Source organism: Peromyscus californicus, unplaced genomic scaffold, assembly GCF_007827085.1.
Source record: "Peromyscus californicus insignis strain IS unplaced genomic scaffold, ASM782708v3 Scaffold_7__1_contigs__length_154581171, whole genome shotgun sequence".
NCBI lineage: Eukaryota > Metazoa > Chordata > Mammalia > Rodentia > Cricetidae > Peromyscus > Peromyscus californicus.
The window spans coordinates 37,213,273-37,230,766 of record NW_026294595.1 but is presented as its reverse complement, the minus strand read 5'-3'; the positions used below and the strand labels follow the sequence as shown (position 1 = coordinate 37,230,766).

Sequence of the window (17,494 nt, the reverse complement as noted above, 5' to 3'; positions counted from 1 at the left end):
TGTGATGCATACCTGCCATGTTTACAGTCAGGAGGCGGACTTAGGCTGCTTGGAAGTCAAGTTCAGTGCTATAGCAAGACCCTGTCTATAAACAAACAAGTGACAGAAAAAACACTGTTAACTGTCATTACGTAATAAAATCAGCCCCTCTTATGACTGTAGCAAAATTGTGGAGGTGTTTTGATTACGGTTCCCTGGCATGAAGCATAAGAGAGATGTTCTGTTCATTCTGTTCCTTCCCCGCTTAACTCTCACCGTCTACTGAAGTCTGAATGGCGGCAGCCGAATGAACCTGCTGGGGCTGGCAGCACGGCTCTACCACATAGAGCCATGACAATGCTTTGTTGTTTGCTGGTTGGTTTTTGTTGGGGGCACCATAGTATGCGCTTGGGATGAATTGCGCAGCTAAGCAAAGCTCGGCTTCTAAGCTCTGCTAACCCTAGCTTTCAGTCTTTTTAACAACATACACTACCTTACTTTGTTCTCTAGAATAAAGAATAGTCTTAATTTTTATATATATATATATATATATATATATATATATATATATATATATAGTCTCCTTTACATTTACCCTTAATATTAATTTCACTTAGATTTTACCTTGCTAAACAATAGTCAATAGGTAACAAACTTAGATAATGGTTTTGCTTTGTGCCCCATCCCCTTGGGATGGTACTGTGACCTGCTGGTGGACACACGCACACATGCACCCAGGCATACACAGAGTATATTTGGGACCTTATGTTTAGCGTGAGGAAGGGCTTTACTAAGCTAGTTTTAAGACTTGAATCATAAATTATTGAGTAATTGTTAAAATACTTGTGTGGTTTTTAATATGCTATGTTTGACGATCTATTCAGTCAGTTTAGTGAATTTGCCATTGAAGTATGTTTTCTAATTATCCATTGAATTTGAAGTTGAAATGACTACTAGGAAAACATCCTTGCTACTGATTAGGCCATACAGTTTGAGTTAGCTAGCTATTAGGTAGAGTCAGATCAAGTTAAGAAAGATTGAATAGTGAACATTTTCTGTGGTTAAAGCTATTAGAAGGCTAAAAGTTTATCAGCAATGAAATCTTTATTATTTAATGTTCTCGAAATCTCTCCTAAACCCGTATATCACAAGTCTCTTATTTCTAAGGAGAAAGAACTGAGAAGACAGCAGGCTGTCCTTCTGAAGCACCAGGTCTGTATGCCCAGAGCCACACCGTCGGAAGTACCTTATCATTCTATTTAACTTTTGGGGTGGGGGGTGGGAAGCTTCAGAATACTTTCTTTAAAATATCTTTATAATTCCTGCTTAGGTTTTCCCTTTGTCTTACAGTTTATTGCCTTGCTTTGGTATTGGTGTCTTTGGGGGGTTAAAATTGGTTTTATGACTCTGTGATTTCTGTTTCATAATGTTGTGCCAACTCTTTCTACCAGGAGTTGGAGAGGCATAGACTAGATATGGTATGGGTATGTTTATTTTTGTACATCTAACACCGCATTGTGATTTGGTTGTGATATGGTTGTCATAGCAATGCATAAAGTGTAGCACTGGCTGCTGTCATATTACATACTGCTGCATGGCTTCACAGCGCAGTGCATTGCATACATCTGCTTGTCTGTCTATGGAGAAGTGTGACACGTCTCTAAGAGTCCATTGACTTGCATAAAACTCCTCTCTCAAAATGTACGTTACTGATGTCACAGGGAAAGCTGACTCATTAGACATCCCATATTCTCCCATCCTTGTAGATGCAAAACTGCCATTAAGTACAATGGGAATTTTGAATTTGCTTGATGGGAGAATATGAAATATACTCTGGCTTTATAGTCAAATTTTGGAAATCCTCCTTTTGGGGACCAAATATATTAAAACCAAAACATTGATTAAATATTAATATGCAACTTATACACTAAAATTAGTTACCAAACTAAGGTAGTGCTTACCTTCTTTCTATATTGGGCATTTTAGATTACTGCTATTTGCCCATGGTACAGTTTTTATGCCTTTAAATAGTGTGCCAAGCATCAGACATCAGTAAATAGGAATATCACATTTCAATGGTACATGTGTATGAACCATGACTAGTTTAACTTTTAATTGGTATAAACACTTTTTAAAAAATCTTCCTAATTTATTGGTGGATTATTGGATTTAAAAATGATTTTGTACTTGAAATTAACTTAATCAATTCTAAAACCATGATGTGAAAGTAATTATGAATTAATTTCTGCCTGATCTTAAATTTTAAGAACAATAGAACTTGTAAAATTGGCTATAGCATTTTACGGTTTTCTAATAGCAGATGTAAGGTAACTGACCTGTTCCAGCCAACCATTATGCTCTTTGTTCTGGCAGCTTTTGAAGGAGCATCACAGCTGACCATAAGTACCTTGTGTGCTCTGTTTACACTGTCTCCATGCTCATTGCTTCACCGTTTTGCTGTTGATTGCTCTCGTATTGCTTTCTAAACCTGAACTAAAACATGCACAGAATGGCCATTCTTGTCTGATATTTAGTATCTACTGTGACTTGTCTATAAATGCTAAACATGCTATATTGAGTTGTTGTTTCTGTTGTTGTTTCTGTTGTTGTTGTTGTTGTTGTTGTTGTTTTCCATTTGAACACCAAACAGTTAACTGTGGTTGAGCTGTTCTCCACATTTTATCTGGCCTCACAGGAGCGGGAGCGAAGACGACAGCACATGATGCTTATGAAAGCCATGGAAGCTCGTAAGAAAGCGGAAGTAAGTGTGTGTTTCTAGAAGAACGTTACCTTAGAAACAGAGTACAGGCTTGTCATGGTTTTTAGTGTGTTGGATGGCACTGATTAGCTAACTGTAGGCTTTATTACTGTAACCGGGTGTATGTCACAAAACTAATGTTATAGCACGCATAGAGGTGCCAAGCACCTTCATTCAAATACTAATCACACCGACCACAAACTTCTGCCGTCAGAACTCCTCTTAAGCATGTTCTGTGTGTGAAATTACACATGCCGTGTGTGCTAGAGATTGAATCCAGGTCCTGGAAGAGCAGCCCATGCGCTCAACTCATGAACCATCTCTCTGGCCTTAACCAATTTTGTAATGCTTTTTCTTCTTCTATTTCTTTCTTTTCTTTTTCTTTTCCTTATTTTTTTTTCATGGAATATATTTTCATCATGTTTTTTCCTTCCCCAAACTCCTCCCTGTTCCTCATTACCCACCCACCCAACTTAATGCTTACTCACCCAGTCACCTGTTCATTCTCTCTCTCTCTCTCTCTCTCTCTCTCTCTCTCTCTCTCTCTCTCTCTCTCTCTCTCTCTCTCTCTTTCTTTTCCTCTTTCTCTCAAAAATAAAGAAAGAAACTAAATAAAATGCCAGTAGCAGAAAAAGAAGATAGCAAACAAAAGAGATAAAAAGCACCTTCTCTTCACCCCATTCATTTTATATCGGCCAGCTACTCCTGGGCATGGGTCCTGCCCTGGACTATGATTGATTTATCCATTGTCACTCCATTGGAGAAAACAGATTTTTCCTTTTCCAGCAGGCATCAATTGCAAATAGCTTCTTGGCTAGGCGTAGGACTTTTGTCTACTTAACCCTTTTCAGTGCTGGGATCTTGTGTGGTTTGAACTTAAGCTGGCCCTGTGCACGCTGCCATAGTCTATATGAGTTCTTATGTACCTCAGCCCTGTTTATGTCGGGAAGACACTGTTTCCTTGGACTCATCCATCACCTGTGGCTCTTACAATCTTTCTGCCACTTCTTCTACATATGTTCATGATCCTTCATGACCCTTGGTTTAGTGAAAGTCTTCCACTTAAGACTAACTTCTTTAAAGTCTCTTCCTCTCTGCACATTGTCCAGTTGTGGCTCTCTTAATTAATTATTAATTGCCATCTACTGCATGAAGAAGTTTCCCTGATGAGAGCTGAGTGAGGCACTCTGCTATGGGTATGGTGATATACCATTAGGAGTCATGTTAGTTTACTAGAATAATAGCAGTAGGTTTTCCCTGAGCTCATGTTCTCGCCACTCCAGCAGTGTCAGGCATGGGTCCCACTCTTGGAGTGGGCCTTCATTCCATTTTTAAAGTGGCTGGTGACTCCCTTAACATGTGTGCTGCTGTTGCACCAGCGTATCTGGCAGCCAGGTAGCTGTTGAAGGTCTCAGCATTTGTAGCTCGGTGATACTGATGATTACTTCCTCCTTTGGAAGCTGTACTGTGCAGAGTGCTTTCTAGCATGATGAATGCTAGTTCCTAGGGATGGAGCTTCTAGTTGGGCACCAACTCAACTTCTCTGTGTTCCACAGCATAAATTAGTGTTTTCTTCAGTAATAGGGCATTTTCTGAATCTAATGAGAAGGTCATGTGGGTCTTTGTCTTTCAGTATGTTTATGCAGTAGATATGGAACCATCCCTGCATCTGTGGGATGAAGCCAGTTTGGTCATGGTGAATAATCTTTTTGATGTGTTCTTGAATACAGTTTGCAAGTATTTTCGTTAGAATTTTTGCATCTATGTTCATATTGTTCTATAAGTGTCTCTTTTTTCTAGGGTCTTTGTGTGTGTTTTGGGTATCAAATTAAGAGTAGCTTCATAAAAAGTATTATTATATATTCCTTCAGTTTCTATTTATTGGAATAACTTGAGGCATATTGACTTCAGTTCTTTGAAGGTCTGGTAGAATTCTGTGCTCAATCCATTTTGCCCTGAGCTCTTATTTGTTGGGAAAATTTTAACTACTACTTCTATTTTACTAGGGGTTTGGGGTCTATTTAGATTATTTATTTAATCTTGATTTAATTTTGATAGCTTGTACATATCAAGAAATTCATCCATTTATTTTAAGCTTTTCAGTTGGATGAAATACAAATTTTAAAGTATGTTCTTAGAATTTTCAGAATTATCCTCAATATATCTTGTAATGTCTCCCTTTTCATCTCTAATTTTATTAGATTGTATCTTTATATTTGCATTAATTTAGATAATGGTTTGTCAACATTGTTGATTTTTCTCAAAGAACTACTCTTTGTTTCATTGATTTTTTTATTCTTTTATTATTGTTTGTTTGTTTCTATTTCATTGATTTCTTCCCTGAGTTTGATTATTTCTTCCCATTTATTCTTTGGGGGTATTATTTCTTTTCTTTTTTTTTTTTTTCTTAAGAGCTTTCAGGTGTTTCATTAAGTTACTAATAAGAGATTTCTCCATTTTTACCTCTTAGAACTGTCTTCATTGTATCCCATAGCTTGGAAACGTTGTGTTTTAATTTTCACTAAATTCTGAAAGTTTTCAATTTCCTTCTTAATGTCTGTCTTGACCCATTTTTCATTCAGCAGTGAGTGGTTCAGTCTCCTTGGGTTTCTCTTCTCTCTGTGGTTGATGTCCATCTTTAATTATGGTGCTCAGATAGGATGCAAGTCCTCTCTCTAGGAAGCTGCACCAATAGTGTTGGTGGACCAGTATACTGGTCTTACTTTTAAAAAAATCCCAGCTTCCTACTGTTTCTCTGGTTAGAAATCTACTTCCTATACTTTTTTCTTTATGTAAATAAATGGTTAATTTTTAGAAACCTGATATATATAAATTATTTTGTTCACTATTTTTAAAGGGCCATTAGTATATTATAGAATTCATAAATATTTTTATAACTCAGTGTAACTAATACAATATGAAACATTTGCTTTTAATAACCATCTCTATAAACTAGCTTAAGCAACATGAAAAAGTAACGTAAGTTTTCACAATGTCTTATTTTAGTTATAAATCTTCAAACTACATGAGTCATACATAATAGCTTTATTCATATGAACTGAATGATAAGCACAGGAAGCATAACAGAACCTTTTACCATCCCCCATGGGTCAGTGAGAACAGACAGCTAGTGACCATGGATCTGCCACAGCATGGTGAGTCAGCATTCCAGGAGGCAGACCCGCCAAGTATCCAACCTGATTCTTACCCCATGAGCAGGAAGAAATCCATGGTTCCAGCGATTCCAGTCATGAGAGTAATCCTCATCTGATATAGTGGGAAATGAGAGTAGAATTACATGTACAGACAAGTTGTCAACAATTCAATATTTCAATATTGAAATAAGACGTAGAAATGTACTTAAAGGAACCCACTTAAACAAATGTACTCATTTCTATTTTAAACTTAAATTCCCTTTGAATGCAAATGTAAAATTACTTTTATATTCATTTTTCAATAAAACTTTAAGTATCATTTGGTGGAGTAGATTTTCTCTACCATTGTTACTAATGTAAGTGTATTGTAATCTTGAATTGTCTGACTTGAGAGTAAATAATTTTAAGTTTAGGAGATAGTTATGAGTAGTGTCCTATATACTATGTACAGATAGTTAACCCAACGTATGCTTGTGTTTTTCTTTGTTGGCTTCTAAAGAAACCTCAACAGGAACATTTTATTTTTACACGTCCTTAATTTGTACTTGCTGAGTGTAAGAAGCCTCTTTTCAGATTTTATCTTTGTTTCAGTTTAATTTTCATAAATATGAGATTAAAATATCAAATAGTAGACTGTTTTTAAAAAACTACTTGATTGTGCTTCTCATTCTCAGTGTGTAATCTCATTCTTTGTATGCCTTCTATAAATGACTTACATTTTCATCTTATTTATAGTATTATTTTTTTCTATACCCTGAGGTATATCTTTGTCTCTTAAATTATGTTTATATATTTTATATTTGAGTACAAGTTAATGTCAAAAGAAATGTAGTCCCCAATTTATCCTGGGAAAAGACATCTAAGAGATCCAATAGAATCATTTCTTAAAATTTTAAGAAATATATAGGTTTTCTGCAATATAGAATGGTCTTTTAAAAATGACCCTCTATTGTGATTTTATATGATATGAACTTTTCATAATAGGTAATTTTAAAATAGGAGAAAATTATTACATTTTTAGTATTGTACTATAGAGTATCTGAAAGTGTCTTAACATTTTTAGCATCTTTTAAATAAACTTATTTAGAATAAATTGATTTTTAAATTTTCACCTCATGCAATTCTGACTTTTTAAGATAATCTCTGAGTTTACTACATTTCTTTTCAATGGCTTCTCAAGGTTTTAGTAAAATTTTGTAATGGAAGTCTCATAGTCAGAATGATCAAAAGGAACCGAGGACAAAGACATCAAATTATCTTTGCCTGCAGAAAGAAACATAAAGGGCATTTCTGAAAGAATATGTTTAGTTACTGGTTCAGATGTTTTCTACCTTTACTTTCATGGCTTTTGAAGAACAAACCACTTAGCAAATTAATCACATGCTTAAATAATTTTAGGTGTTATGTCACACTGTATGGATCAGGATCACATGATATCTTATCAGTAGAAAATAATAATATTATTGGAAAGGAAAGCTGGACAATAATGGTTGAGAGTCAGATAGAAAAATCAGGAACACTTTCTTGAGACACCAGGCACCTTATCCTCCTGAGAATGTGCAGGTACATTACGGAACAGGTACACAGGTTACTTCCTCTGCCCTCTTGACGTTCACTCTTTAGTTGGAGACATTAATTAAACAAATAATTGTTGCACCTTGTAGCATATGCTGTAAGGTATAAGGAAGCTTAGGAAGATATGTAGTGAATTGTTTGAGGTAGTGGAAGGTCTGTGTAGCAGAGGAAGAACTGAGCATTCTGGACAGAGGCTATGACCTAGGTAAAGATAGTGCTGAATCCTACAGGACCAGGGGGCAGGCAAACCTCATCACCATTGTCCTCAACAGTGCCCTCCCCCCAACACCATCATCACCACTGACAGCACTGTCTTCTCACAGATGTGTACATGGTGTGTGGAATGCGCCAAGTCTGCTAAGAATCATGAGCAGAGGAGGCTAGAACTTGTGTTGGTGCTAGATTTGATTTGGATTTATATGCCATTCTAAATATTTGTGGGTGGCTGTGGAGACTCTGGAAACTAGTTCTATGAGAGTTACAACCAAACCACAGATTAAAGGCATGTGCCACCACTGCCCAGCCTTTTGTTTTGTTTTGTTTTCGTTTTTTCTCTGTGTAGCCCTGACTGTCCTGGAACTCACTGTGTAGACCAGGCTGGCCTCAAACTCACCCTGCCTCTGCTTTCCAGGGTGTTGGGATTAAAGGTGTGGGCTACCACTTCCTGGCTTTTGGTCCACTTCTTAAGGTAAACTTCCTGTTACATCCTGCAACCACACATATATCTGTGTTGATACCAATTATCTTAGCTTTAGAGATACTTGGTTGCCCGTGTGCCTTAAGTAATACTTATTTTCATCTAAACAAAGGATCAAACAAATTTTGAATAGTAGAAGTCTTCACTGAATCTAATATCAAGTGTATATATTCCTAAGATTTGAAAGGTTTTTTTTTTTTTTGGTTATATAGTAAAGATATATAAAGTGATAAAGTTATTTTAAAATCCAGTAGCTAACAGTGTTGAAGAAGTGGCTTAGTAGTTTAGAATGTGTAGTACTCTTGCAGAGGACCCAAGTTCAATTCCCAGCACCCATGTCAGGCAGCTCATAAGTGCCCATAACTGAGGCCCAGGGGACCGGAAGCTTGTGACCTCCGTGAGCACTGCACTCACATGCACTCACGTGCACACATACCCACACGCACACTTGCTAAGAAATTCAAACATCAAAATAAGTGCTTGTTTCTATGCAATTCTAAACTTATTCCTCGACTTCTTAAAGATGATTTTGTCCATTGAAATAATAATTTGATCGCTTTGGAAATACGTCCATTAATCTTCACACACTTGTCAGGATTAAGCATTCCTGTGCATGATCTTCTCTTTAAGGAGAGAGAGCGGTTGAAACAGGAGAAGCGCGATGAGAAAAGACTGAATAAGGAGCGAAAGCTCGAGCAGCGGAGGTTGGAATTAGAAATGGCAAAGGAACTAAAGAAGCCGAAGGAAGACATGTGCTTAGCAGACCAAAAGGTGATTATGACGCATGAGCCGTTCCTTTTCTAGAAGCACCCCAGGTGTCCAAGCCTCGGTTAGTTTAGCCTGCCTTGTCCGCGGTCCCCGCGGTCCGTGCATCACTGTGGACCTGTCAGTTTTCCGGGATACGCCACAGAAGTCTTCAGGGAAAGGTCAGAGAAGCAGCTGTGTCTCTGGGACTCTCTTGTACTCGAGGCAAGAAAGGCTTGACATCTCTTCACACCTGGTAGATATTTAAGTAAATGAGGTTTATCTGTGAACAGTTCCTCCAGTGCGTTAGCCAGCCTTAACTGAAGGTGTCCACTGCATGCCTGGCCCTGCGCTGAGTGCCTATATGAATTCCTTGAGTTACACGTTTTGATCTAGTCCTCAGTGAAGTCCCATGGTGCTAGTATTTATGTGTCTCCATTTATTGATGTGAAAACTGAGACAGCAGAAGAAACTGGTTCCTGATCACAACAGCTGACGAACACATGTGTATTGAAGCCGATTTGTCTGATGTTAGAGGCCATGCTCCTCATCGTCTTGAAATCCAAGAAATTGTGTCCAGCCACGGAACCTCGGGTTTTCTCTTCCAGTCTCAGAGGCAAATGCAGTGTTGCCACAGTACATGAGAGGAGCTATTTAGAAAGATCAGAATAACTTGGGAAACAACATGCTGTGCTATATTTTGGAGGAGAAATAAGCTTAATTTTGAATATAGCTAAGAATATGGTGCTTGTAGAAAATGATATTAACAATGCATACAATTTCTCTAACTACCCGGTAATATACCTATCACAGCTGTATGTATGCTGCTGCCCTATCCATCTGTTATGTATCATTGCCCTGGTTTGTACAACCCCCTCCAGTAGTGTGCCTAACACAAACATTTAGTGCCTCTGTAGGGGCTGCATTATATTACCATTCAATTTATTTTACTTAGCATAACTGCTTTAAGATAAAAATTAATGTATACTTACCAGTTTTATTTGGTTGGACATTTACATTTTCCTAAGCAGAATGGGGTTTTTCCTGTAAGTTAGCGAACACAGTTAATTAACTTATAGTGAGAAGACTTTTAAATTCTAAGTGGACTTTATCTTGCATCTTTTTTTTTTTTTCTTCCAGACAGGATTTCTCTGTGTAACAGCCTTGGCTGTCTCAGAACTTGGCTTCAAACTCACAGAGATCCGCCTGCCTCTGCCTTCTGAGTGCTGGGATTAAAGGCGTGCGCCACTGCTGCCTGACTATTTTGCATCTTTTATTTTCATTTAAATCATGTGAATTGTCAAATGTGTATTTATTTTAAGCCACACTTTTTTTTTTAGCTCTGTTTTGTACATTTTTAAAGTTATACAGAATTGTGTGTATCTGATATGGTTCAGGAAAAAGGAATCCTCAAAATTAACTGGCCTTTCAAATAGAGCATTAGCTATTATTCATAGTTCAATGTTGTCAAACAATATTAAAAAGAAATTCTTCAGTGAGTTACCTAAGTAAGTGCAGAGCAAAGGGCTTATTCAGGTAATATTTATAAATCACTTTTCCTCATAAAATTTAAATTACTATTTAAAGAAATCAAACATGGGCACAATGCTCCTAACTTAAATTACCTATTGACTGAATTTTTAATGTCTATGATAAACTTAATGTAGCTTAATTATTATTAAAGTGTTACCATGTGTGCGTATTTGAGAAGTGGCAAAGGATTTTGCTCTACTTTTAATTCTAAAACTCATTGATACTTCACTAACACAGGGAAACCTACAACCCTAGAGGTGCATTGCAGCCAGCGTCCTGAGTTCTGGTAATGTGGACCAGTGACTTACTGCAGCCGTTAGCTGTAGATGGTACACCCCTTCCAACCAGAATGCCCAGGGCACATACTCACAGCATAGTTCTGAGCAGCCATTAAACAGTGTGAGTTTCAGCCATCTGAATCGTTGGAAAAACTCAGTGCACATCTTATTAATTATGTAGTACTTTGGAAATGCTTATTTATTTTGATTTGCTTGGTTGACTGGTTTTTTTGTTTGTTTGTTTGTTTTTTGAGACAGGATCTCATGTAGCTCAGGCTGGTGTTGTACTTACTCTGTATCAAGGCTGGCCTTGAAGTCTTCAATACTTCACCTATTGGGTACTGGGATTTTAGGCATGGACCACCAAATGTGGCTGAAATGAGTACTCAGGTTATTTAATTTTGCCCCAAATTATATAACCTTATTTTTTCAATGTACAAGAAAAATTTAAATTCAGGTTTTTGCTGTCAGAAATTTGAATTCATATTGAGCTCAACCCAAATTTACAGGCGATTACTTTCAGACACTTAGTACCACGGAGCTGCAGAAACGTTCACAGGAAACCTATCCTCCAATACAAGAGAAAGAAACATAGCAGCTTAAGTTACTTTAGGTGATAGAAAAACCATGGTTCTGAGACTGGAGAGATGCCTCGTCAGTGAAGTGCCGGCCACACAAGCATCAGAACCTGTGTTGGCATTCCCAGCACCCACATCAAAAGCCAGGCACAGGCGTGGCCACGTGTGTCTGAAACCCAGAACAGAGTGGGAGGAAATTCTCTGGCTAACCTCAGTGTTCTTCAAGAGGGATAGCCAGATTGATGAGCCCTGAGGGATCTGGTGAGAGGCTCTGTTTTAAAAACTAAAGTGCCTAACTAAATGGGGGTGGGGGGCTGCCTGGTCGCATTGCTGGAGCAGTAAAGTGTTCGCTCTCCAGCCTGACAACCTGAATTTGATGTTCCAGAGCCCATATGATAGAGGGAGATCACCTGCTCCTGCAGGTTGTTCCGTGACCTCCACAGGCACACTGTTGCAGCACATACCCGCATGCATACAACATTAACACATAGATAAGTCAACAAATAAATGTTTAATAAGCAATTGAGGAAGGCACTCAGTGTCGACATGTGTACATACATGTAAATACATACATAACCCTGCATACACAAATACCATCCCAATTTAACTTTTAAAGCTGTTTTAATTTTCCTTGTGTTTTGTTTGCAGCCCTTGCCAGAGTGGCCTCGAATCCCAGGACTTGTCCTCTCTGGAACCACATTTTCAGACTGTCTCATGGTGGTGCAGTTCTTACGAAACTTTGGTAAAGTTTTGGGCTTTGATGTGAATATTGATGTTCCAAACCTCAGTGTTCTTCAAGAGGGATTGCTAAATGTAGGGGACAGCATGGGTGAAGTACAAGACTTGCTTGTGAGACTCCTCTCAGCTGCTGTGTGTGATCCAGGTCTAATTACAGGATACAAGGTAAAAAACCCAAAATCTAACCCATTGCTTTAAGTTTGTCCTCTCCGTGCATTGCTGGTTAACTTTTCCATGCTAGCAGAAGACTGTGTAGATTTCTCTTAAATGCATTGCTCACATATGTCTCTTGGAGTTAAATGTAGATTTATACTAGGTTACAATTGGGGCAGATACAGAAGAATCTTGCTAGACTGAGGAATATGGGCCAGTCTCTTGGTTACTCTTTGTTGCTCTAGCTGTAAGCAAAGTCCAAGTCTATTTAAGGAAATATGCCAGTGGTATCTATCAAAAACAGAATGCATAATTTCTCAAGGATTTAGAACTTGTGTGCTTATTCAGAAGCTCCCCTTTGTTAATTGTGAACAACAGGCTAATGAATCATGTATAGGTCACAGTGTTGACTCTGTATTGGTCAGTGGGTACTCCATTGGTTTACATTTGCCTTTCTTCTTACTCAGGTACACTTTCAAGGTGTCTTTTCTCTAGATAATACTGTAGAAAGATAAGCTTCCAAATGCAATGATTTTTTTCTCTGTGTGCCTACTCACTAACCTGACCTATAAAACATGATATAAATAAAGATAGAAAATAGTCATAGTGCTTTTGATCATCCTTCTTCTGCCATTAGATAAAAAATGTCTTTACAAATAAAGAATACTTGATTGACTACTTAAATCCGCCTTCTGCCAATCGTCAGGTCCTTCTCCCGACTTCAGTTCAGTGAGGGTTTAATAAGGGGACAGAACAGGGCAGACACTCAAGTATCTGTTTGTCATGCTGTTTTGTTTATCTCCATTCCAATTCTGTGAAAAATAAAGTCCTTGTTAGTAATATCTAGAGCATATAAGCCAATATTTTATCCTTATTTTTCAATACATGAATATGATAAGCACTGATAAAAATGCCAACTTTATAGGCCAAAACTGCTCTTGGAGAACATTTGCTGAATGTTGGTGTGAATCGAGACAATGTGTCCGAGGTTTTGCAGATTTTCATGGAAGCCCACTGTGGACAGACAGAGCTGACTGAGAGCCTGAAGACTAAAGCTTTTCAGGCTCACACTCCAGCACAGAAAGCCTCAGTGCTCGCCTTCCTCATTAATGAGCTGGCGTGTAGCAAGAGTGTGGTGAGGTGAGTCCCTTCTTCCTGTTTGAATGTGTCTAATCAGAGCGATGCAGATGGCTTATAGAACAATTTGGAAGTTACAGACTAGCACCAAGAAGAAAATCAAAATTGTAAACCACGGTTTAGAGATGGCCACCAATACTATTCCAGTTGTGTTTCTATGTGTTCTATTGAAAATAACGATTTTTCTGTACGTATGTAATCTATAGTCTTTGTTACCTGTGTTATTTAATTATTTTGCTAATTCTTCATGTAGTGGAGATCTTTATTGTTTGCTACAGTGCTCGAATTCAAAAACATCGTAGTAATCCACAATCTCTTTCCTGGACATCTTTGAGGACCTGATTTCCCCTAGAAATTCATAAAATGACCCAGCCATTTATTTCATTGTATGCTAATATAGCCTTAGATTACTAGTTTGTCAAAGAAGTAGTTTATACTTTTTTTCAAAAGTACTTAATCTTAATCTTGTTTAAGATTCCCAGTCTGTCTGGCACTCTAGTATTTATTATGAACAAAAGAATTAGCTAGTATTCTAGCATTTCAGGTTCACCGTTCATCCTTTGCTTGTTCTTAATTTGTCCAAAAATTGACTTGTGATACTTTCAGTCTTTTACCTTTTTAGAAAAAAGGATTTATGAATTTATTTCTACCATTGGTGGGCAAATTAAATCTTCTGTACCTATCTTAGCTATGATATATTAATATGATTGTTATTATTTATTTTTTGTATTCTTTTCGAATATCTCCAAAAATGTAATAATACTTAAGTTTTGAATGAGGGAATTATTTCATTATGCATAAGCAGGATGACAAATAGTAATGCTGAGTGGCTCTTTAAAATATATGTATACACGTGTAAACTCAATACACAGAGAACACTAATGTTTTCTGTTTTGGAAGAATAAAGGAACCACTATTTTATTACCTCCAGCAAACACCACAGCATCTTTAGTTTCCATGTTGACATGTATACATGCACAGAAATGTTATATCCATCTACGTCCTAATTTCCCAGTTGAATTTGGAAATGATCACTCCCTAAATATATGCCAACCACATCAGAATGCTATTTTTATAACCATATTGTGAGAGTATATTATAGCTCTCTTGATTAAAGTAGAAACAAAGTAACTTTCTTAATAGTAACATTGTATCCAGTGAAGAAATTATTGCTTCTTAAAGTAAATGTCCATGTCTAAAGCCATGTAGTTCTAAAATGAGGTTGTTTGTATCATTTTACCTACTAAAATATATGATGTTACATACTAAATGGACGTATTGCAGAAATGGATTCTATCTTTTAATTCATTTTTGTATTGGCAGTGAGATTGACAAGAACATTGAGTATATGTCAAACTTGAGGAGAGATAAATGGGTAGTGGAAGGTAAACTCCGCAAGTAAGTCCTATTTTATTAATCTAATGTGTTGTCTTCCTCCAATAAGGCATGTGAGCTGTAAAGACAGAGTTTAAACTTTACTCTTTCTACAGGAAAGATACTGCTTAATCTGCAGTCTGAAATGAATGATGAAATCTAAAATTAATAAAACTTTGGGTCAGAGTCTATAGCAGACAAGAAAAGTAGAATTATATTCATTGAACTCATGCTTCACATTTAAAAGAGACATTTCCCCTTTCTTCTTTCGATGAAGTCAGGCAACCATGTCTTCTGCTATTGTTGTTGCTACCGGATTGCTTTTGTCCTACCTGATATCTATCTCAGACTATCCTTTCTCTCAATGATTGTTTAAAATTAAAATCTGCCTCTACAAAATCTAATGAAAATGATTCAACCATAGAATTTAGTTGTCTTCCTTCCGGGAAATAAGTCACTGTAGTTATTCAACTGCTGTGCTAATAGGGTAGATGGTTCTCCAAGCATATGACCCATACCTGTAGTCTCAGCATTTGAGAAGCTGAGGCAGGAAGATTTAGAGTTGAAAACCAGAGTTAAATAGTGATAGCCTTTTCCTAATTGAAATAAATAAATAAACAAAAAGAAGTTTCTGGGCTGGAGAAATGGCTCAGTGCTTATTGCACCTGCAGAGGACCTGGGTTCAATTCCCAAGTACCTACATGATGGTTCACAACCATTGTAAATTCAGTTTCAGGAGACTTGATGCCCTTTTCTGACCTCTGTGGGCACCAGGCACTCACATGGTGCACATACATACATGTTAAACACATAAAATATAAAATGAATAAATTTAATTAAAAATGTTAAACAGCTGGGCGGTGGTGGTGCACGCCTTTAATCACAGCACTCAGGAGGCAGAGCCAGGCTAATCTCTGTGAGTTCGAGGCCAGTCTGTTCTACAGAGCAACATCCAGGACAGGCACCAAAAACTACACAGAGAAACCCTGTCTTGAAAAACAAAACAACAAAAATGTTAAACAATTAGTTTCTTTGCAGTAATTTGAATTGAAATTTAGTCAGGCACACAGTATAGAAATCAGGAAATATCATTTGATCATTGTTGGAATTATTCATCTCAGCTTTTATGGTTTTTTTTTTTGTCTAATATGTTCAAATTACCAAAAGATAATTCATAGAACTTTATTCTGTAACTGTGGAAACATATGTCTTAAATTTCTCTAATTGAATTTTTTACTGCCATTGATATATTGTTTACTATATGAGTATAAGATATTCCTGCTGAAGACTCACATTATGATCTGGATATGGTGGTACACACCTGTAATCCCAGCACGTAGGAGGCAAAAGCAGGAGGATCACAAGTTTTTAGGCCAGCCTGAGCTACAAAAGAAGACTCAGCTTCGGATGCCAAGTCCTGGGTGGGAGAATGTAGCTCAGTGGTAGATAATTACCTAGGGAACACTGTGTTGAATCCTCTGCACTGCTAGAAAACGGGAAAAGAAAGCCTAGCATTGTGCTAATACAAATTACAATTTTAACAGTGACAAGAGTAGCTTTTTATTCTGTGTCTTTCTTTTAATGTGTAAAGGCTTAGGATAATTCATGCTAAGAAAACAGGCAAGAGAGACACTTCAGGAGGCATTGATCTTGGAGAAGAGCAGCATCCCTTGGGCACACCCACTCCAGGACGCAAGCGGAGAAGGAAGGGAGGAGACAGTGACTATGATGATGATGATGATGATGACAGTGAGGACCAAGCTGATGAGGATGATGAAGATGAAGAAGATAAAGAAGACAAAAAAGGGAAGAAGACCGATACCTGCGAAGAGGAGGTAACCAAGTTCAGGTTCACGTGTAAGACCTGACAAGAGCGGTGCAACCTGCCAAGTCAGCCCGGCATTAAAGCCGGGGGCTACGATTCCAGTTCAGTTTGTGGCGTGGGCTTGCTCCAGTCTTTTCATCTGAACATTCCTTCCTCCTTCCCCTTCCTTTTCTTCCTCCTCCCCTGCCCCTGCCAGGCTTGCCTGTGCTGTGCTCCCAGCCTGAAGGTAGTGTGGTGTTGGTCTCTTAACGTGTTGTGTGATAATTAGGAGACACACAGTGGCGTGCCTGAGCAGGGAAAGAAACTTGGACTGAAGTAAAGTAGTTAGATTTGCTTCGTGTGTGCAGACGTTGTACTCAACAGGGTATGACAGTAGTCACCTACTGACATGGTTGTCGTCTTGTTTTGTGTCAGTGTCCTCTGTGATTTCAAGTAATGAAATCACTAACAATATGTTCCTCTGCATGTCCCTGTTGTTAATTGACACATGACCGTCATCATCCTTGGAATTCTCTCCAGAGCTCTGCAGATATGATTCTCAGACATTCTCTCTGGTACCAGATATATGCTGTTACATACACTTGCTCACCACTCGTGCCTCAGAGGTTTTGTCAGGTTTAGTGAAAATGCTGTATTTCTCCAACACTAGCTTTCGGCTGCTTTAAGATTGATGCAGCACTGAGAGTCCTCGCCACTAGTGAGGAAGTTTGGTTGCTTTTTTTTTTTTTTTAAGATAGAATGTTAATTGACATGCTAGGGAAGATATTTGCAGTGTACATCACATGCCCATAAAGGACATTTAGACATTTGGAGGAACAAACTCTCACAAGAACTTTCTGCACCCACTAGCTAAGAACGACTTGTTGGGCAGATGTTAGCATGGGGAAAATCCAAAAACAGTGTCTGGGGCAGCTACTATGATGCTGAGTTTCTTACGTGTTTAGGTATCACTTCTTTATGAAATGCACAG

General features: G+C 37.8%; 1 protein-coding gene across 17 annotated transcripts in view; it reads left to right on the top strand.

The window, feature by feature from the left end:
* The window catches only part of Baz2b (bromodomain adjacent to zinc finger domain 2B), a 325,749-nt gene that overhangs the window by 280,399 nt on the left and 27,856 nt on the right, over window positions 1-17,494 (top strand). For 13 of the 17 annotated variants that reach the window (XM_052723263.1, XM_052723266.1, XM_052723259.1 and 10 more), the window contains 8 exons: window positions 1,147-1,191; window positions 1,431-1,463; window positions 2,675-2,740; window positions 8,795-8,935; window positions 11,946-12,200; window positions 13,114-13,328; window positions 14,649-14,723; window positions 16,291-16,534. In XM_052723263.1, coding sequence (XP_052579223.1) covers window positions 1,147-1,191; window positions 1,431-1,463; window positions 2,675-2,740; window positions 8,795-8,935; window positions 11,946-12,200; window positions 13,114-13,328; window positions 14,649-14,723; window positions 16,291-16,534 — 1,074 coding nt within the window. The remainder of the gene's footprint in view (window positions 1-1,146; window positions 1,192-1,430; window positions 1,464-2,674; window positions 2,741-8,794; window positions 8,936-11,945; window positions 12,201-13,113; window positions 13,329-14,648; window positions 14,724-16,290; window positions 16,535-17,494) is intronic. The other 4 variants (XM_052723268.1, XM_052723267.1, XM_052723265.1 and 1 more) reach the window with 1 other exon arrangement.